Source organism: Mytilus californianus, unplaced genomic scaffold, assembly GCF_021869535.1.
Source record: "Mytilus californianus isolate M0D057914Y unplaced genomic scaffold, xbMytCali1.0.p SCAF_20, whole genome shotgun sequence".
In the NCBI taxonomy this organism is placed as follows: Eukaryota; Metazoa; Mollusca; class Bivalvia; order Mytilida; family Mytilidae; genus Mytilus; species Mytilus californianus.
Genome location: NW_026262669.1, coordinates 10921904 through 10945096, shown reverse-complemented (window position 1 = coordinate 10945096; position 23193 = coordinate 10921904). Strand labels below are relative to the sequence as shown.

The window sequence follows — 23193 nt, the reverse complement described above, 5'->3', positions numbered from 1 at the left end:
ACGCTCAAAATTTATTGATAACATTCTGCGTTCAAATGAATTTCGAATCTAACGTTAGAAATTCTGTTAAATAACGAAGATATTCCAGGTAGAAACACTTAATTTGTGAATTACCATAATTAGTTTAAAATGCAATAGGCGCAGTCTTAGACTGCAATATATGTGTCAAGTGGAATTTATTGAACTCGCATACAACATTGTACAATGGTGATATATTAATGATATTTATTGTGTTCTGTGCAATTACGGACAGACTTAATTGATAACGTTCTGTGTTCAAAACCATTTGTAAAGTCTTAAATTGTGAAGATTTTCCATGTAGAAACATTTGTGAATTTGTGGTACATGTAACAATGTCAGCCATAGACTGCCACCTTGTGTCGCGTGAAAGTTCTAAGTTTTAAAACCCACTCACAATTCAAAGGTGCTATAATATTCCTGATATTTTTGTATGTCATGTACAATTGCGGACAGATTGATTGAACACGTTCTATCTTCAAAAAGAATTTCAAATCAAACGATAACAGTTCTAAAATTGTGCTGATTTTCTATATATATACATGATACAGAAACATTTAAATCGTGAAAATCACAGAATTTATATACGGATTTTTCAAGAAACATTTAAACTGTTATAATGTGATTATGACTGGGCTATTAATATGAACATAAATTATAAATTGTTGATATTTGACTAAACTGCATTCTGTTTTGAGAAAACTGTACCCTGTATATCATGTACATGATGTATGTTGCTTTTTATGATTAATCACAGGTACCTGTGTCAACTAGACTGTATCCCCAGCTATTTTTATTTGGGTTATATTTTTCACTTTGTCTTATATCATTCACCAATCAATACCTACTGAAAAGATAAGCTAACCTTCACATTATTTCTGTGAAAAAAGAACAAGAGGAAGTTGTGTGTGTGTGTGAATTTTAAAACGTATGAAGTAATATTTTGAAAAAGAGGGCATTTTTTTTAAGAAGTTTGCACCTGTAATGTTCCATTATATTTTTAAAATGAAAGTATATTGGCATGCGTTTTCCTATCTTAAAATTTGTTTCTACATGTTCTATGGAGATAGAAAAATAAGACGTGGTATGCTTGCCAATTAGGCAAATATCAAGTAGAGACAAACTAACGTAGATGTCAGAAATTATAGGTCGCGATTGCCTTTACTTCCATAGGTTACTTTGCAAGCTTGATAAATATTATACACTGTTATGCATGCCTGTATACTTGGTTTCTATGGAGATAGTTAACTTAGAATTCAACTGGTATTACTAAACTTGGTTTCTATGGAGATGGTTAACTTGGAATTATACTGTTATGACTACATTTAGTTTCTATGGAGATAGTTTACTTTTAAATTACTGGCATATTGTTATGGCTACACTTAGTTTCTATGGAGATAGTTTACTTTTAAATTACTGGCATATTGTTATGGCTACACTTAGTTTCTATGAAGATAGTTTACTTTTGAATTACTGGCATATTGTTATGGCTACACTTAGTTTCTATGGAGATAGTTTACTTTTAAATTACTGGCATATTGTTATGGCTACACTTAGTTTCTATGGAGATAGTTTACTTTTGAATTACTGGCATATTGTTATGGCTACACTTAGTTTCTATGGAGATAGTTTACTTTTAAATTACTGGCATATTGTTATGGCTACACTTAGTTTCTATGGAGATAGTTTACTTTAAAATTACTGGCATACTGTTATGGCTACACTTAGTTTCTATGGAGATAGTTTACTTTAGAATTAATGGCATCCTGTTATGGCTACACTTAGTTTCTATGGAGATAGTTTACTTTCGAATTAATGGCATCCTGTTATGGCTACACTTAGTTTCAATGGAGATAGTTTTCTTTAGAATAATGGCATCCTGTTATGGCTACACTTAGTTTCTATGGAGATAGTTTACTTTAGAATTACTGGCATACTGTTATGGCTACACTTAGTTTCTATGGTTGTATATTTGTTTTTGTGGAGATAATTTACTTAGAATTATACTGTCATGGCTACACTTAGTTTCTATGTCTGTATATTTGTTTTTGTGGAGATAATTTACTTAGAATTATACTGTTATGGCTACACTAAGTTTCTATGGAGATAGTTTACTTTAGAATTAATGGCATACTGTTATGGCTACACTTAGTTTCTTTGTCTGTATATTTGTTTTTGTGGAGATAATTTACTTAGAATTATACTGTTATGGCTACACTTAGTTTCTATGTCTATATATTTGTTTCTATGGAGATAATTTACTTACGATTATACTGTTATGGCTACACTTAGTTTCTATGTCTGTATATTTGTTTCTATGGAGATAATTTACTTAGAATTATACTGTTATGGCTACACTTAGTTTCTATGTCTATATATTTGTTTCTATGGAGATAATTTACTTAGAATTATACTGTTATGGCTACACTTAGTTTCTATGTCTGTATATTTGTTTCTATGGAGATAATTTACTTAGAATTATACTGTTATGACTGTATTGTTGGTTTCTATGGGGATGATGGAGAAAGGGCAAAATAAATAGAGTTTAGTGTTCTGCCTCCCTACCTATACCCAAACACATTATATTATCCTATATAGTTCATAGATATTTTTGTTTACCTACCACCCTACCCTACCCTATTATTTCAGCCAGGAGACAAGAAACAAGTATATATTTGTTGCCTACTTTATGTAAAAGCATACTGTATTCTTGTTTTTTTATGGGTGAAGTATAATTTATTTTGTAAAATAAGACTCAACTGGCAAGATTTCGTAAAGTTTGGCATACGCGTCATGCACCTATTGTCTATAACTTGTTTCCTATCTCCATTCTCTATTCAAGGTACAATGAAAGATAGGAAATACGACATTGATGATACTAAAGTGTTATTTATTATTTATTTAAGGAATGACTGTAATATTTTTTCTGTCTATGAAGAAATAACATCAAAAATGTGGTGCACACTGAATAACGTGCGTAGGGAATAGACAGAAAAAATATTACAATCGTTCCTTATAATTTAATTCCAAATTCCATTTTAAGGAGTAAATCATGAAAAGACGTTGATGACGTCACGGTCACATGACAAAATTATGTCTATGAGCTGATAAACAAAATTCTCTCAGCCAATCAGAAGACGTTACATCCAAAATTAAGTTATTAATATTTATGTTAAAACACAGATAATATAAAGTAGTTTGAGCACATTAGCTTCGTAAGAAATATTGAGGGAAAAACGAAGGATGAAGTTTGATTTGTCATTACGATCTACTCTGATTTGTCGTTACAATCTACTCTGATTTGTCGTAACGATCTACTCTGATTTGTCGTAACGATCTACTCTGATTTGTCGTATATGGCTTATCATACATTTCTATAACCAAATATGGTTTGATGTAAAACATTGCATTCGGTGTCAATTTTCAAGAACACCAAAACATAATTGTAAAAATTGCAAATTTCTTATAAAACTGTCAACAACAAACTAACAACAATGTGTAACGCACGTGGTATGACACGGTATAACGTTTAGTTTCATGGATATATGTTTGAAATTGGGGAGCTACCATTTGATTTTTATGGGGGGGGGGGGGGGGGGGGGGGCTAGGATGACAAATTTTGTCCTGCATTTTTTTTAGTTGTAATCTCTGTCCTGCCTTTTTATTTTTCACTCTATTCGGTCCTGCCTTTTTTTTTTATTAGTTTATCCTGACTTTTTTTTTACATAAATTGTCATCCTGCCTTTTTTTTTGCCAAGTTGCTCATCCTGCCTATTTTTTTAACTCAAAACTCCTGTCCTGCATTTTTTTTTTATCAACTTTCATCCTAGCCCCCCCCCCCCCCCCCCCCCCCCCCATAAAAATCAAATGGTAGCTCCCTTATTGCAAAATCTTTATTGTATTCTAGTATATATTTATTGGTACTTTACAATTCCAATTCCAATTGGGTTAAGAACTTTTGGATTTTGGTTCAAACTAGTAAACATTGAGACAATTATATGCACCATAGAACATGCAGCGAACTATGATGCAAAACTACATGCAGATGGGCAAATACCACGCTACATGGCAAAGGATTGCGAACAGCAAATCCCACGCTACACAACAAATGCTTCCGAACAGCAAATCCAACGCCACACGACAAAGGCTTCCGAACAGCATATCCCACGCTGCACGAAAATGGCCCCCGAAAAGCGAATCCCATACTACACGACAAAGGCTTCCGAACATTAAATCCAACGCTACACGACAAAGGTTCCCGAACAAAAATCCCAAGCTACACAATTAGCCACAAAGGCCAATTCGAGTGAGACAATACCCATAAAAGGACACTTACGAGTTAAAACATTCTTAATCATTAAACCTTAGTCCTTAAAACAGATTGAAATACGCTCAAAAAAGCAACGAAAGAAAAACACTTAAAGTCCGAAATTCTGTATGGCTTTCGATCATATTGCGGTGTACAGACGATAAAAAAACAAAATCTACATCTTGTACATGAAAAAATGACCTTATCAAAGAAAATTTTAAGTTCAGAATTTACATAAATTCGCTTGATAGATAGAACACATGTCAGTTAAACAGCCATGGCAGGTCCTCTGACCCTGAAATCAAAAACGGGTCACATGTATATGATTGATTGATTGATTGGTGTTTAACGCCACTTTCAACACTATTGTGTTATTTCGTGACGGTCGGTTTTTATTGGTAGAGGAAACTGGAGTGCCCGGAGAAAACCACTGACCTTCGGTAGGAAAACTGACAATCCTAGTCAATTAAGATTGGAGTCAAGTGCGGGATTCGAACTCACAACCTCAGTGTTGACTGGCTAGTGATACAGTAGTTCGACTGCTTAGACTACTCTGCCATCTAGGCCCCACATGTATACGATGTTGCCAACTTGGCATCGTCAATACACAGGCGAGAGATGCCTATATAACCACATTGTATTTGTGAAGAACATGGTTGTATTAAAAAGTATTTTGGTGGATAGTTGTCTCATTGGCAATCATACCTCATCTCCTTATTTTTATACTGAAGGATATAGCCATGATGCCATGTCACCAAATATCTATTTTACTGTCCGCCCTATTTAAAAATGGGCAGCAGAAACCCATTTTAGGGAGTTCATAACATTATGGTCAGCATTGCGGGCCACCCCTAAATCCGCCCCCGATTCCCAAAATATAAAAAGTCATATGGGATACGTTATTTTGCCAACAGAACTTTCAGCCGGAATTTGCCAACAGAACTTTCAGTCGTATTTTGCAGAATAGAAAAAAAATCAGGTTTATATTCTTCACAAGTACACTGTTAAAAATAGGAACAAGAAATACCAATTAAACAGACATGATGGCAAAAAAAAGACGAACAATGACCAAAACGAAAATAACGCCACATCACTGGTCAATCTTCCATTGTTTAGGACGTTATTAGGCAATCAATTTGAAAAATATCACACAGAATTTAGATTCTGAAACTGCGAATGCTGGTGCTGATTTTGGGTACAACAGTATTAAACCGAGGAGCAATTAATGAAAAGTTTGTAACGGTAGGTAAGTAAAATCTTGATCCGATTCCTGCGAATTCCCACGGAAGAATGGTGCTCCGTGGAAATCGGATCCAAATGTTACCCACCGTTACCATTAATTGCTCCTCGGGATCCGGATCCCTACGCGGATTTTGAATCAGGATACATGGTGTGAGTATGATGACTTTAATACCGATCAAGTTTGCATTTTTCACGGTTGACCGACTTTTTGGTTGAATAACAACCCTTAAACTTACAAAATTTTATGAAAATTATACGAAGCAGGTCTCTGGTCGACTTTTTACGATATCGATACACGTGTAAATTTTCACTGAGTGTAGATTCGTATGATGGGTAATGTATGCATAGTAGGACACGTGACCCTGTGGACGGACACATCTGGTCTCATGCATAGTAGGACACGTGACCATGTGGACGGATATATCTGGTTTCATGCATAGTAGGACACGTGACCCTGTGAACGGATATATCTGGTCTCATGCATAGTAGAACACGAGTACCCTGTAGAAAGATATATCTGGTATCATGCATAGTAGGACACTAGTACCCTGTGGACGGACACATCTGGTCTCATGCATAGTAGGACACGAGTACCCTGTGGACGGATAAATCTGGTCTCATGCATAGTAGGAAACGAATACCCTGTGGCCGGATACATCTGGTCTCATGCATAGTAGGAAACGAATACCCTGTGGACGGATACATCTGGTCTCATGCATAGTAGGAAACGAATACCCTGTGGACGGATACATCTGGTCTCATGCATCGTGGGACACGAGTACCCTGTGGACGGACACATCATGCATAGTAGGACGCGAGTACCCTGTGGACGAACACATCTGGTCTCATGCATAGTAAGACACGAGTACCCTGTGGACGGATACATCTGGTCTCATGCATAGTAGGAAACGAGTACCCTGTGGAAGGATACATCTGGTCTCATGCATAGTAAGACACTAGTACGCTGTGGACGGATACATCTGGTCTCATGCATAGTAGGAAACGAGTACCCTGTGGATGGATACATCTGGTCTCATGCATCGTGGGACACGAGTACCTGTGGACGGACACATCATGCATAGCAGGACACGAGTACCCTATGGACGGACACATCATGCATAGTAAGACACGAGTACCCTGCGGACGGACACTTCATGCATAGTAAGACACGAGTACCCGGTGGATGGACACATCATGCATAGTGGGACACGAGTACCCTGTGGACTGACACATGCATAGTGGGACACGAGTACCCTGTGGACTGACACATGCATAGTGGGACACGCGTACCCTGTGGACGGACACATCATGCATAGTGGGACACGAGTATCCTGTCGACGGACACATGCATAGTGGGACACGAGTACCCTATGGACGGACACATCATGCATAGTGGGACACGAGTACCCTGTGGACGGACACATCATGCATAATGGGACACGAGTACCCGGTAGACGGACACATCATGCATAATGGGACACGAGTACCCGGTGAACGGACACATCATGCATAGTAGTACACGAGTACCCTGTGGACGGACACATCATGCATAGTGGGACACGAGTACCCTGTGGACGGACACATCTGGTCTCGTGTGATTTCTTTATTTTTTTGCTGTTTTTTTTACATATTATATTCAATAATTACTTTATTAAGCACAAATTACACCCATAAGAGGGTCAAAGGCATAAAATTACATGTATTAACAACAATATAATAATGACATTTACATGTACCTAAATATAAAACAAAATATTAAACACATAACACAACAAATGACCTCAAGTGCCCCCTGTCCTCAGTTCCATAGACTGTTTTATAAAGGAGCCTAAAGATTTCACTTGTTGACTAGTGGTTTGATTTAGAATATATTTCATTTTATTATCAGAAAAATCTTTGTTTTGAGTTTTTAAATCGTTAAATTAAATATTTTTTATTTTACATAATAATAAAAAGAAATGGGATTCATCATCCAGAAATTTGCACTTATTACAAAATCTTTGGGGGCGTGGAATATTTTTATATCTTCCAGTTTCAATATCGAGGGAATGATCACCAATTCTAAATTTGCATATAAGTTTTCTTGTAGCAAGATTAGTGTATGTCAAATAAAATTCTTGTTTATATTCAGTTTGTATATGCTTAAACAAAAGAAGTTTGCTATTTTGGTCAAGAGATGATATTGTAATGTCATATATTTCTTTATATCTTTGCTGAAGTTCATTTTTATAGTATTTTTTACTTAAATTCTTACAGGCTCTATTTTTGTTTTTAGTTTCATCTTTGGGTTTGCTGATATTATTGTCGGATAATATGATTTACATATAAGTACCATGAGTATATACCTTGATCAATAAATAGACCGATATATGTATACTGTATTAGTTAATACCATACGTTGATTTCAAGCAATTATGACAGAAACCATTCCAATAACCTATTGTACAATATAAATGGCGCCATATAGCAGATCTGCAGCAAATTAAATTATTTTTGAGTAATTTGAATTGAAGAGATGTCATCAGGCAATGCCGATCTCGCGTTATCTTGCGTTAATCGCCATAGATGCAGGCGACAGACACTCGTTAAGTTATCTTCCCAAATCTGCAATCAATGCATTACCATCTATAAACTTTTAAATATTTAATGATTTGCTTTTTATCTGATTCCTTAATGAAAATATACGAATACGAATATATTTTATTAGTTTCAAATCCCAAATGATAGGATTGTTACAAAAGTTTCACAATAGACATTAAATAAACATAAAAACATCAAAGATAGTATACTTGGGGACAAAAAAAATTGTTTGCCCACTTTATCCGAAAGACGTTATTTTTTTCGCTTTTCTCTAATTCCAATCATTTTCGTGTTTTTCTGTGAAAGATTTATATAAGTATACTAGAAATGCCATTTGTTAGTTGCTAACTCGTATACTAACTGATGTCCTCGGGAGTATCACCAGTCTGGGAGCCAGTACTTCGGTACTTCATGTATAATCATGGCATGAAAATACGGGATGTCCCCGGGGGTATCTCCAGTCCAGGTGTCAGTACTTCGGTACTTCATGGCATGAAAATACGGGATATCCCCGGGTGTATCCCCAGTCGAGGAGTCAGTACTTCGATACTTCATGGTATGAAAAGTCGGGATGTTCCCGGGGGTATCACCAGTCTGGGAGTCAGTACTTCGGTACTTCATGGCATGAAAATACGGGATGTTCCCGGGGGTATCACCAGTCTGGGAGCCAGTACTTCGGTACTTCATGGCATGAAAGTACGTGAAGTTCCAGGGGTATCACCAGTCCTGGAGCCAGTACTTCGATACTTCATGTAATGGAAATACGGATGATTCGTTGTTTTATTGAAATATATGCTGTTACAAGATTTTCCATCATTTTGAATTAAGGAATGTATAGAGTATAGATCTGATTCCGTGTCCGGGTTCGGCTATTCTTATGATCCCTTTGAACTTAAAAGCTCTTCCAAATAGCTTTTTTAGGTTTTGGATTTTCAAATATGTTGGCTTCGAACATCACTGACGAGACATTAGTTGTTGAAATGCGCATCTTATGCAGTAAAATTAGTACTGTGAATGTACTTAGTACAGTACTATAGCAATACAATACAATCCAATCACTGATAGATATACGAAGTATAGCGACTTCATGCTCAGAGTCGGACTGTTTAACAGTACATGAAAACAACGTAGAGTTGCGTCCCTTTGACTTCGATCTGGTTAATCATTTCAAAAATGTGTAATTTTTTCCTATCAATAATAGCTAGACAATTAATTATGTATAAACCAGACTAAAGTTGATACCATCAAATTTTCTGTCAATTTTGTCGCCTTGTTTTGTTTTACATTTCATTTGCTCAAACATTTCGTAAAAGTTATCAAATTTTATATCATAACTGTTATTCTAGGTGGTATTCAGATATTTTATCAAGTATTGACAAATTTTGTATATTATTTGATCTTTGATATCCCATGGCAGTTGGCGCGTGCATAAATTTACAGACGATCGGATTTGGCGCCAATTCCATCTAACTTTCTCAATGGTCGTCTGAAAGTCGGAGAAAATATAGAAAACGATACTTAAGCAGTTGTTTGGTCAGTTTGATTAAAATAATGGACAATTCCTGTCTGTATTGTCCAGCCGAGGCTATTTATCAACCTGACAATCAGTGTTAACTAGGCGTCCGATTCAAGCCATTAAAATCCAATAGTTTATGTTTCAGAAACTTCATCTCCGGCAGGCAATTAATTACAGGGAATATTAACGGGATTATTGATGTGACAGTGTTGTTTGTTTTAAAATGTCCTCGTTTTAGTTAAATTCTGAATTTCTTAAATAGAGTATGAAATATACATACAAAATATATTTGATACAAACTAAAACAAACCAAATACGAAAATCTGTATGTGCAACGACAGGCGCTTGGGACATGGACCCCCCTTTCTAATTTCTTTTCTCTGTGGTGCTATATTTTTTTTACAAATTAGGCACAAAAAAGGGAATTATTAAAAAAGGATTCATACCCCCATGCGCCTCTTATCGCAGCTAGCTCTGTCTTAATTTCCCTAAAACAACGTGGCTGTTCCTTATTCCTTTGTTTCTTCATTATACCAATCGTAAAACAGTTAATCATTGGCGGACCCAAAGGGGGTCGGGGTTTGAACCCCCTTTTTGTTTGACAACTAATGCTTTTATATGGGGAAACATGGTTGGAACCGCACCCCCCTTCATATTGACTTACATGTGTTGGAACCCCCCTTTTAAAAATGGCTGGATCCGCTAGCTTAAATATAGCACGGTAACCTATACTTTTTATTATATTTTTAAAAAAAAAGCATGACAAAATCTCCATTTTGGCAAAGTATAAGAAAATTCTGTCTGAGGAAATATATACCAATGAACCACCTTAATTAACACTAAACCCGTTGGATGTGTACTGATTGTTTTTTAGTCTAAGAAAACATGGTTTTATTTACTAGTATTATTTGAAATTTGCTTTTTCGTTAATTGTTTTGTTATAAATTACTAGGCGGTTAGTTTTCTTAATTGAATTGATTCATATTTTTCATGTCGGGGCCTTTTAAAGCCGACTATACGGTATGGGTTTTTCTCATTATTGAAGGCCGTACGATTGCCTATAATTTCTTACATCAACTTTATTTGAACTTCGGTGAATAGTTGTCTCATTAGCAATCATACCTCATCTCCTTATTTTTTCTGTTTTGAACTAGCTTTCAGTAACTGCGAGTATTCTTAGATTGGGGCATTATGATGTGTCTTTTTGTACTGTTTGTGCTCATTGTTGAAGGCCGTACGGTGACCACTAGTTGTTGAGTTATGAATATACCATATCGCACGCAGCCAAAATATATGCTCTTAATTGTGTTTCGTTGGCTGTGTTTAATCGTCCCCCCTCCCCTAATGAAGCTTCATTTATGGTTAATCCATACTTTTTACCGCTTCCACTACAAATTTTGTCTAGTTCGGGACCCGCGGCCCCTCCCCCTTTTCAAAATCCTGGATCCATCTGACCTCCCTTTTTCATAAAAATCATGAATTCGCCACTGGTGGAACATAAAGAATTTGCTCGCTTTTTACAAGTTGTATTCTTCCATAATTTTGCAATTGTATAACACGCAACGAGGAAAAGTAGAACGTAAAAAGGTGGATTTTGCCCCGAGCGCAGCCGACGCTGGTGCCCCTTTTTAAATCCGCAAACTAGCCTTTTTCTTCCATAAAACACGGCGAAATTTTAAAGGGCGCATCCCTCCTAAAATACAAATTCTGGATACGCGGTAGGAATCGATCCCTCCTAATCAATACAAAACAGTAGCGTTTGTTTTAAATCAGAGACAGAGTTAGGGGGCAGGGGACCCGCCACCCTCATGGAGCCACATACCGGTATATGATAAATACATAGCCTTCCTTATCCCTCCAAACGTTGGCTTTCTAGCCTCCCCTTTTTCCAAAATCCGTAAATGAGCATGTCCCTTTATCTCAAATATACATTCTCTTCAACTGCGTTTTACTGTGCGTACTGTTGTACGTTTGTTTTTTCTACATTGGCTAGAGGTATAGGGGGAGGGTTGAGATCTCAAAAAACATGTTTAACCCCGCCGCATTTTTGCACCTGTCCCAAGTCAGGAGCCTCTGGCCTTTGTTAGTCTTGTATCATTTTTTATTTTAGTTTCTTGTGTATATTTTGGAGTTTAGTATGACGTCCATTATCACTGAACTAGTATAAATATTTGTTTAGGGGCCAGCTGAAGGACGCCTCCGGGTGCGGGAGTTTCTCGCTACATTGAAGACCCATTGGTGGCCTTCGGCTGTTTTCTGCTCTATGGTCGGGTTGTTGTCTCTTTGACACATTCCCCATTTCCATTCTCAATTTTATTGATCTTATTGTATTTATTTCGAATAATGTGACATTCCATTAATTGGTCTAAAAACGAGCAGTAACCGAATGAAAAATATCGATTTTACTTCATCGTCATTGAACTGTGTCATATCCGAGGATAGCCGCGAGGAGGAAATTAATATGAATAAATGATTATGTGAATAAAAAGGTAAATAAAACATGAAACTTTTATAATGTCAAATGATTTTTAAATATATGTGTGAAATATTGAAAACTTTTTCACACGTTTTTTTTTACATGTATAGTTTTAATTTATGAGACTTCATTGAAGTACAACACAGCGTTATGAATGAAGTGTGGAGTCGGATTAATATCTTTATGAAATATATCATTTCTGTCATCAGGTTGTCTTTTAAAATTATTTTAAATTGTTTCCCCGAAGAAATCTTGTCAAATAGAGTGCTTTTCAAATATTATACGGACTATCTGATAAAACATTTTAAGCAACGAGTACTGGCGACATACACCCGCGCCAAAAAGTCTAGACGAACCACGTGCTTGTAATTGACCAATCAACCGGACCGTTATCTAAATAACTAACTGTGTTAAAGATTTGTAGGTAGTTTACACAATTTTATTAATTATGGCAGAAAATGAATCTTACAAAATAAAATTACGAAAGCAATTGTAAAAAATGCCTTAAGTTCCAAATATCACGATTTTTTGGTAAAATCTATTCCAATAAAGACAGAAATCGATGTGTAAACAGATGCATATCAATGAATGGCCGTACAGGTAAATGATTTTTGACCTTGCACCCCTCGATCAACAATAGACTAACCCAGGTCAAAGCAGCTATGATTGCAATGTTTTGAACACGAAATTCTAATATTTGTTATGAATTATGGTCATTTTAAAGCAAAATGGATTAGAACATGATATGCGACAGTTCAATCAATACACAAAATTGAATTTGAAGATTTTTCAGTGAAGGAATTCTCTTCTTTATTTACCTGTTTGGGATTTTAGTGAAGGTGTGTAAAACTTTGTGTAACAGAGCCCCCATAATTATCAAAGGTGTTTGTATATTTAATTGACGAGAGCTTCATCAATTACAGTTATTGTAATTATCGGATTAAGGCTAATTAATGGTTTGATCTAACGGGCACCTGCTGTGTTAATTAGGTCGAGCAGTGTTTACAAACCTACACGATTGTCACAAGTTAAGAAAATGTGATTTTCATTAGAATCAGTGTTAATTAAAGAAATAGAACATTAACTGTCTCTACATCTACGAACAACGTTTTCGCCAAGGTAGTCAGTAAAAATATTGTTTTTAAAGAAGAAAATAACAAGGAGTCAAATGTGGCTTGTTTACGATTTATGTTCCGTTCTAAAAGGTCTTCCCACGTGAAGCGCTTGTGGAAAAGTCGGATCGCACAACATGAAACCGAGAGTTCGGATGAAAACAATCCAGAAGAATTAGAGAAAAAATCAGTCACTCAGTCTATATTGAAAAGATTAAAAGAAAAACAATTAGAAATGTTAATTCAAAGTGTTGAAAGCAAGGGCGAAGAACACTCCGGTTGTGTATTGTTACCTAAAGGAGATTTACGGCTCGGGAGGAGGTGTGTAGCGCCTCATATTTTGTGCCTTCAGATTTGGAGGTGGTCGGACATTTCAGGGAGTTCAGAACTTCGGAGAATGCCTTTCTGTGAAACTGTTGACGATGATGTTTACGTGTGCTGTAACCCTTATCATTGGAGCCGTAAGTCAGGTAATTCACAGACATTCCATAAACTTATAAACCAAATCAACTCAGGGGGGCTGCAAAGGGGAAAATGTTTATTGTAGAAAAAAGGGGGATGGGTGTTCAAGTCGTAAAAGTTATCATCCTTTTTAAGTGAGTAGTATCTCTGGAGCCATTCACCAGTGTAACAGGTACTTACTGATAATACTCTATGTATAGACACTTTCTAAGTAGATTTATATAGGTTGTCAGTTTATCTGTGCTATAATAGTATTTGGACAGTAGGCAGTACAATTAAGAGTTTTCACTAGGACTATGTATAATAATAGTCCCAATTTTTCCATGTATACTATTATCAGATGTCCATTTATATCTAATGTTATATATTAAACAGTAAACTTTAAAAAAAAAAAAAAATAATCTATATCATTTGTTATCAATAAACATGATAAATAAAAAGAAAAAATTGAACTGATTTTATGAACATGATGAAATTTCAGTTTAGATACATGAGTTGAAACATGTACATGTACTACAATTACTAAGACGTTCTTATATAAATGTTCTCTCCTTACATAAATTTTAAAATTTCACAAGTTTAATATCTTCTTGCAAAGTTTTAATTTTGATGTCCCATTAATCATGTTAATTGTTAATAACAAAATAAAGTTAAAAAACCTAAGCCCATCTACATGATTAACTTATGAATTCTTGAAATTAAGATTTAAGAAAATTCTCTTAAAGCTACATATATCAATAATTATACCTGAGTTTAATGGTCAAAATTTCTGGAAATCTGTTTACAAATAAATTTTAGGATGTGTTTAGTAAATTTACATATTTTTATGAATTAAAAGAAGAAATATTGTACAGAAGATTATCTTGGTCCAACTACTATGACTACAAAAATACCTATAGCTGTATAGATTTTTATTAATTACATTAATTTTGAGTCTGAAAGTTGGTCACTAATTCAGATTAAACAAAAACTTCAAATTTTTTGGGGACTCATTTCCTTTAACAATGAGTAATACATTTAACAGCTCACATTGAGTTTGATTTTCCACGTACCCACTGTGGGAAGCTTATTCAGACATACTAAAACTAAAATTTAACTTAATTCAACTTTTCTTATTTTCACAATTTTAAAGACCTTGACTACGCATGAGGGTCTTGCACAGTCGAGGGGGTGGAAGGGGGGGGGGGGGAAGAAATGGCACATCCACTCTTATTTAAAAGGGTGGGCCCAGACATCTTAAAGTTTCTTCCACTCCCCCAATGATAGGTGGAACATAGAGGCAAGAGATACCTTAAGAATAATCAATGGCAAAATCTAGGGAAATGGTCCTGGAAGTTAGTGGGAAAAGGGGGGTGTCTTAGATATATATATATGTTTGGGTTTAAGAACTGTACTGGGAATTGTGTAAACCTTGCTGTCATAAAACATGTTTGTCTTTCCTTCAACAATGTACAATCATGACAGTACAATACAATAAATTTGGGACATATTTTTGGAGTAAATATAAGTATGGACAATACATCATGTTTTTAAAATATGATGATGTCTTGAAATCCGATTGGAGATACATTAGCTGATATTGAAGTGTTAAAGAACACACGATTAGATAAAGTACTCTGAGCTGGCTGTCTTTGACTGCAACCCTGTAGTACATGTGAACATGTATTGATTTTAGTATGTAGTTTTATGCTTGGTCATCTGCTATAAGGTTAGATTTCCTCATACATACACTGTACCTTTTGTTTTTGTTTTTAACTGTCTGTCTTTTATTACAATGGCATTGTGTAACTGTTCAGTTTTATAATTTATCTATTTTTGCATCTCGCACCTTATCCATGTGAACTGGTTGAATTCTTTCCTGGGTTTAACCAATTACCAAAAGTGTCTTAATTTGTCCAAGACATGATACAGTTAATTGATTACAACATTCATTTTTAGATGTAAATAGGTCAAAAGTAGGTCAAAGAGTACATGAGGATTTTTAACTTTTATTGAATTCAAATGTTTTTGAGTCCAAGGGCCATAAATAGGTCAAAAGTAGGTCAATTGTCAACAAAAATCAAATTGATATGTAACTTCTGACTGTACCATGTACAATGTACATGTACATGTATGAGGGGCCTGATGGGTTATTTTAGTTCTTCGGGATCGGCTCATTTTCGCTATCGTGATCCGTTTTTCTACAGATTTTTTTTTTTTATATTTTCGTGATCCGTCATCATGGAAATTTATTTTCTGTGAATCGTGATTGACAAAAAAATCAACTCGTGAATCGTGATGAGACCCCCCCATCAGGCCCCTCATATATATCTATCACTATTGTCTACCTCTTTTCCTTAAAGGACAGTAAATCTCTGTAGAATGCTATACTTACGTGAAAAGTAGGTCTTACTAGGTCAACTAAAAACAATTTTTTAGATATTTTAAAAGGCTAGGCTTGAGCTGGTAGACCTGTGGTCAAGTGAAAATACTGTTTTTACCACTATCTCGTAAAGGACAGTAAAGAGGGGTATAATTAGGTAAAAAGTAGGTCAAATGAAAACAATTTTTTAGATATTTTAAAAGGCTAGGCTTGGGCTGGTAGACTGGTGCATGGTCAAGTGAAAATACTGTTTTTACCACTATCTCGTAGAGGACAGTAATTGAGAAAGAGGGGTATAATTACGTAAAAAGAAGGTCAAATGAAAACAATTTAATGCATATCTCTGTTATAGATAAAAACGGTTTACCATATTTACCAAGAATGCTATAAAACTCTAGCGTTACAATTTAGACCAATCAGAATTTGGTATTTTAGCAGTACCAAGCACTACCATTTAGATTTGTAGCTCCATGTACATGATGTAAGGTTATTTTTGTTATTCTGAATACTCTTTATAATATGTATAAGTAGTCATGTTATGACTTTATTAGTCTAATCACTGGTCAAGGCTATATAGTATAGATAGGTCATGTAGGTCAGTCATGTTATGACCAGTCACTACAGAATGTTCTTGTTGCTTCCTTGGAAAAGTGGTCTTTAAGTAATTCATCTATTGTAATGCTAGCCTGTCATCATTGAGGTTGTTAGTTCATACCCTGTAAGCATCAGGTGTGTTAGACTTAATTAATTGACTAGGATGGTCAGTTTTTCTGCCAAGGGTCTTGGTTCTCTTCGGACATTCTGGCTATCTCCACCAATCAAAATATGGTTGCAACAATATAGCAAATAGTGCTGAAAGTAGAGTTTTAAACATCAAACATTATCAATCAATTATACAGATTGTTCTTTACGTATGATCTTTAGGGGCCTCGGTGGCGGGGTGGTCTAAGTATGATCTTTAGGGGCCTCGATGGCTTATTTAGGGTGGTCAATATATGATCTTTAGGGCCTCGCTGGCCGGGTGGTCTGAGTAGTCAAACTACTGTATCACTAGCCTGTCAACACTGAGGTTGTGAGTTCGAATCACGCACAGGGCAGATGCACTCGACTCCAATCTTAATTGACTTAAGATTGTCAGTTTTCCTACCAAAGGTCGGTGTTCTCCCCAGGCACTCCGGCTTCGTCCACCAATAAAAACTGACGGCCACAAAATAGCACAATAGTGTTGAAAGTGGCGTTAAACACCAATCTATCAATCAATGTATGATCTTTTGTTATTCGACTGGTCGCATTAAAAAAGGGGGGAGTGTCAAGACCTTAAAAAGACTAGTTTATCTCTGCCACATGTCCATGTACCTGTCCCAAGTCTGAACCTTATAAGTGGTTAACAATCTTATTAATTTTTTTACATTTTTTACAAGACAATGCCAATTATGACACATAGTAGCTAAAAATAAGATTTTTCATTGTACATTGTACCTCTGTTGTAACATTTGTTTACATACAGCATGTGAAAGATCACCTTGCTGGTTTTTTTTTTCACCTTACTAAAGGTGACCGAAGAAATCATGTCTATAAATTACAAAACTGAACATATAAACTTTTACACCTATTTGTACCTTTTAACACCTATGTTTACCCGTGAGCACCAATGTCGTACCCGTGATGACTTGATTACCATGATTACAAGTCTTCTAATTCACAAACATATATATAGCAATGCTAAAGGAATATAACCTACCAATTCTCCAGGAAAATAAAAAGATATATTCTTTAGATTGTAGAGGTTGTTCTCCAATTGAAAACTGACCTCTGACCTCTGACAGACAAAACATTTCTTTCCATTTATTTTCAAATTAATTTTGATTGTTATGAATACTTCTCCTAGAAGTCATGGTAGTAGTATCTTATGAATACTTCTCATAGAAGTCATGGTAGTCATGGTAGTAGTATCTTATGAATACTTCTCATAGAAGTCATGGTAGTAGTATCTTATGAATACTTCTCATAGAAGTCATGGTAGTCATGGTAGTAGTATTTTATGAATACTTCTCCTAGAAGTCATGGTAGTCATGGTAGAAGTATCTTATGAATACTTCTCCTAGAAGTCATGGTAGTCATGGTAGTAGTATCTTATGAATACTTCTCCTAGAAGTCATGGTAGTCATGGTAGTAGTATCTTATGAATACTTCTCATAGAAGTCATGGTAGTCATGGTAGTAGTATCTTATGAATACTTCTCATAGAAGTCATGGTAGTCATGGAAGTCATGGTAGTAGTGTCTTATGAATACTTCTCATAGAAGTCATGGTAGTAGCTCGAGGGTAGTGTAGTATCTTGAAATTGTGGGATCACAAATGTTATTCTTCTTTAAAAATGTTAAATGAAATGTTGTCATTAGAAATGAAAGATTAATAAAATCATCCAAAGATATTGTCTCTTGGGAGGCTCTTGTAATCTTGTCTCTTGGGAGGCTCTTGTATTATCTTGTCTCTTGAGAGGCTCTTGTAATCTTCAAGCCAAAAACTACATGTTCATGGTGGGAAGCTTGTAATACAATGTACATTTACTTCAACAAAAACCTTATTCCATGAATGACATTCACATTTGACAATTTTTGATTTGTGAATTAAGCTTTAGGGGGGGGGTAGGAGGGGTCCTGATCCCGAAATCCCGGGCTTAGTAACATGGAATCCCGAGGTCCCGAATTTAAAAAAATTTAAATCCTGACATCCCGAAATTTTTGATAAAAGAATTCCTGGATCCCGAAAGGATCAATCCCGAAATCCCGAGCTTAAAAACACCTGATCCCAGAGTCCCCATAAAGGTCCTACCCCCTCATTTAGTAACATGCTTTAATTTGCTTGTTAAGAAAAAAATCTTGAGTACAGTCCTTAAAAATTTCTTTAGAATAGTATGGCAATTGTTGTGAGGTTTCTGTCTCTTTGGTTTATACTGATACCTCTTTGTCATGTACTGGTACCTCACATCTCACTGTATTCATAGACTTAAAGGGTTTATATGGAGTTTGCCATTCTTGTATGTGGAGGTGAGAAATGTGGTTGAATGTTATATTTACACAACAAGTTAAAATAATATTTATATTTAGTTAAAATTAAATGACAAAATATTTTCTTTGTGGTTAAATGTTAAAAACAGATTACATTGTATTGTAATTCTCTATAAAACACTTCTGCATGCATTAAACAAGCTCTGTGTGTGTGCTTATTCTACATTGGCTAGGGGTATAGGGGGAGGGTTGAGATCTCACAAAACACTGTTTAACCCCTCCACTATGTATGTTTTTTTAATTTTTGTTCATTTATATAAATGTATATGTTTCAGAGTTCTCAGTTTAGTGTGATGTCCATTTTAACTGAACTAATACACATTTTTGTTTAAGGGCCAGCTGAAGCCCGCCTCCGGGTGCAGGATTTTCTTGCTGTGTTGGAGACCCATTGGTGGCCTTGGGCTGTTTTATGATCTTTGGTTGGGTTGTTGTCTCTTTGACACATTCCCCATTTCCATTCTTAATTTTATCTTTTAGTGCTTAATAATCAATACGTTACATTTTTCTCATCTTTACATTATTTTACATAGAAGTATAAAACGCTGAATGTATTGGAGGTATAGATTTTGCAATAAGGGGGTTGCAGCTATGTTCCTTGTACAAAATTGTTTAGGGGTTACTACCCAACTGACCTCAAATACAGTAATTATTCACACCTAAATGTGGTATATCAAATTGTGATTGCTGCTACGTATAGATTCTACCACTGCATCGAGTGTGATACGATATTTATCAACTCGAGACTGTTAAATTTTGAAATTTAAAACGTGAGGCTCACCAAGCGATTTAAATATTTAAAATTTAATTGTTGAGAGTGGATAAATATCGTATTACACGAGATTTGGTGGTGGATTCTGTTTCTCTAATAATTTTTATACAATATGCAGGCAAACTTATTCCTTTTTTCAAATGATCTGCAAAAGATGTGTTCTTTCTATGTGACGCCATCAGACATGGTCGCCTTTTTTCACGACGTCACAATAGAAAATTCAGAGGAAACCGAGAAAATTTGACTTAGTAATCGAATTTTGACCAATGAATACTTGAGGTCAAACAAACCACACGTTGATTAGATAAAAATAATCAACAGGTCAGGAAAAGGATAAATCGCGTCAGAATTAGAGAAATGTGTATATGACATGTATGAAATTCTTAGTACAAAAGTGTGATTGTCAAGCCCCCCCTTTTCACCCACTAACGTCAAGTTCTTAGATCCACATCTGAATGTTGTTTAGCAAATAGGGGTTACGGCTACATGTATATATGTCTTGTAACAATGTATTGCAATTTTCACTGTGAATTAAATGAGAAAAATGTTTTATTTGGAATTGATTGAAAATCAAAACCTAAACTTGGTGCATCAGGTGTGCTTTTCTTATGGCTTCTACGATGTATATTACAAGGATAAAATATAGATCTAGTTTATTGGTTACATGTAAGGTAGTTCAGGGGTATAGAAAAAAATGACAGAATTTTCTTATACTTTGCCAAAATGAAGATTTTACTATGCCATGTATGCCATTTTCAAAAAAATGATAAAAAGAATGGGTTACTACGCTATTTTTCAAGATACGAGTCATTCAGAATTGCCAAAATTTGCTGAGATTGTTCATGATAAAACATTTTAGTGCATAAAAAGAAATCTATGAGACAGAATTTTGAAATTAAATATGAGAAGATAGGTTTTATAATATATTTTAAGAAAATAAAAAGAAAAAAGGGTGTCACCGAATCCGTTTTCTTGCTACAAGTCAAAAATGAAAATTTCCCTATATGTCCAGTATAAATTTTGTACTAAAAGAGTTATCTCCCCTTAAATGGCTTATTTGAAAAATTAATTCTAAAAGCACAAATATTTGGTATTTGTTAAAACATTTTCGATAATGCAATAAAAAACTAAGTTTTCTCTATTTAAATAAACAGTGTAACCAATAAATTGCAAATTTGTTTCCAAATTTGCAGATTTGGGTAATGAACTAGCCCGATTATTTACTGTGATTGTACAATTCAAGATGGCGGTATACCCCTCAACTACCTTAATTGCCGATCGACCGTGCAAGGGCTGTATAGCCAGTCAATGTCGTTAAAAACTTCCATATATAACTACCTTAATTTTTTTTTTTCCTTTTAAATATTGAATCACAGTGTTACAACTTTGATGGCTTTCTAGAACTTCTGAACTTTATTAAACAAACTCAGATGCAGTAACTGCGCTACAGGAGCATCAATTATACATAATAATATGTAATTACAGATGACAGAATAAGTAAAAATTATCTAATATATAGAACTTATACAACTTCTGTTATTAAAACATATATAGATAAAAGTAACTATAAATTCTAGATGATCAAATACTTTCTTATACACATTAGAAGTAATGCTTTCTGTACATGTTTTAAGGAGTTATGCCTCTTTAACAAAAGAATTATTACTTTAGTTAAATTGATTTACCCCGTTACCATGGTTACAATATATGTCCATGAATATGAACAACATGGTGGGAAGGCCTTGTAAATTTCTTGAAGCGTAAGTCATGTAAGTTGACCTTTCTCCAATTTTTGGGATAATTATAGCATAAGTTGACCTTTCTCCCTTTTTTGGGATAATTATAGCGTAAGTTGACCTTTCTCCAATTTTTGTTGACCTTTCTCCCATTTTTGGGATAATTATAGCGTAAGTTGACCTTTCTTCCATTTTTGGGATAATTATAGCATAAGTTGACCTTTCTCCAATTTTTGGTATCATTATAGCGTAAGTTAAATTGACCTTTCTCCAATTTTTGGTATAATTATAGCGTAAGTTGACCTTTCTCCAATTTTTGGTATAATTATAGCGTAAGTTGACCTTTTCTCCCAATTTTGGTATAATTATAGATTAAGTTGACCTTTTCTCCCATTTTTGGTATAATTATAGCGTAAGCTGACCTTTCTCCAATTTTTGATATAATTATAGTGTAAGTTGACTTTGTTCCTATTTTTGGTATAAATTACAACGTAAGTTGACCATGTTCCTATTTTTGGTATAATCATAGCGTTAGTTGACTTTGTTCCTATTTTTATGCTCCACCTATGATATAAGTAGGGCATTATGTTTTCTGGTCTGTGCGTCCGTCCGTTCATCCGTCCGTCTGTCTGTCCTGCTTCAGGTTAAAGTTTTTGGTCATGGTATTTTTATCAACTTGAAACTTAGTACACATGTTCCCTATGATATATGATCTTTCTAATTTTAATGCAAAATTAGAGTTTTGACCCCAATTTCATGGTCCACTGAACATAGAAAATGAAAGTGCGAGTGGGGCATCCTTGTACTATGCACACATTCTTGTTGGTGTAATTATAGCGCAAGTTGACCTTTCTCCTATTTTTGGTATAATTATAGCGTCAGTTGACTTTGTTCTTATTTTAGGTATAATTATAGCGTAAGTTGACTTTTTTCCTATTTTTGGTACACATACATGACATATTACCGTTTAATTTATTTTTCAGATGAATTAGAATCACCATTTCTTGGAAGGTCAGCTTTAGAACGGGTACATATTACAGGTCAGTTCAACAAGTCACATATCTGATTACACCACATTCAAAAGTAGCATTGAAAATTCATTAGAGGATTATAGATAAATGAACTTTTTTGTCGCACAGTTCCATGATATTATCTGTTTTGTCTTAACTTGACTTTATAGCTTGCTGTTCGGTGTAAGCCAAGGCTCTGTGTTGAAGGCCGTACTTTGACCTATAATTGTTTACTTTTTTACACATTGTGACTTGGATGGAAAGTTGTCTCATTGGCACTCATACCACATCTTCTTATTTCTATTTATAGATGTTATGTACAAATGTTTCAAGTTTGTTATTGACTTGACATGTTTGATATCTGAGGTTAAAAGTGTGATATTTAGATAAATTTGTATAGGATGCACTTAATTATGAGAAATAGAAAATATATTTGTCATTGCATAAATGAGAGGAAATTTTACAAGGGAATTTAACAACTACGTACATTGTTAGCTTACAATAAGGGAGATAATCATTTAATTTAATACA

General features: G+C 34.9%; 1 protein-coding gene across 1 annotated transcript in view; it reads left to right on the top strand.

Moving 5' to 3' along the window:
- Positions 1-12778: 12778 nt before the first annotated feature.
- The window catches only part of LOC127731781 (mothers against decapentaplegic homolog 6-like), a 30180-nt gene continuing 19765 nt past the window's right edge, over positions 12779-23193 (top strand). The window contains exons 1-2 of the mRNA XM_052240614.1: positions 12779-13723; positions 22636-22692. Of these exons, the coding sequence (XP_052096574.1) occupies positions 13330-13723; positions 22636-22692 (451 nt within the window). The 5' untranslated portion in view covers positions 12779-13329. The remainder of the gene's footprint in view (positions 13724-22635; positions 22693-23193) is intronic.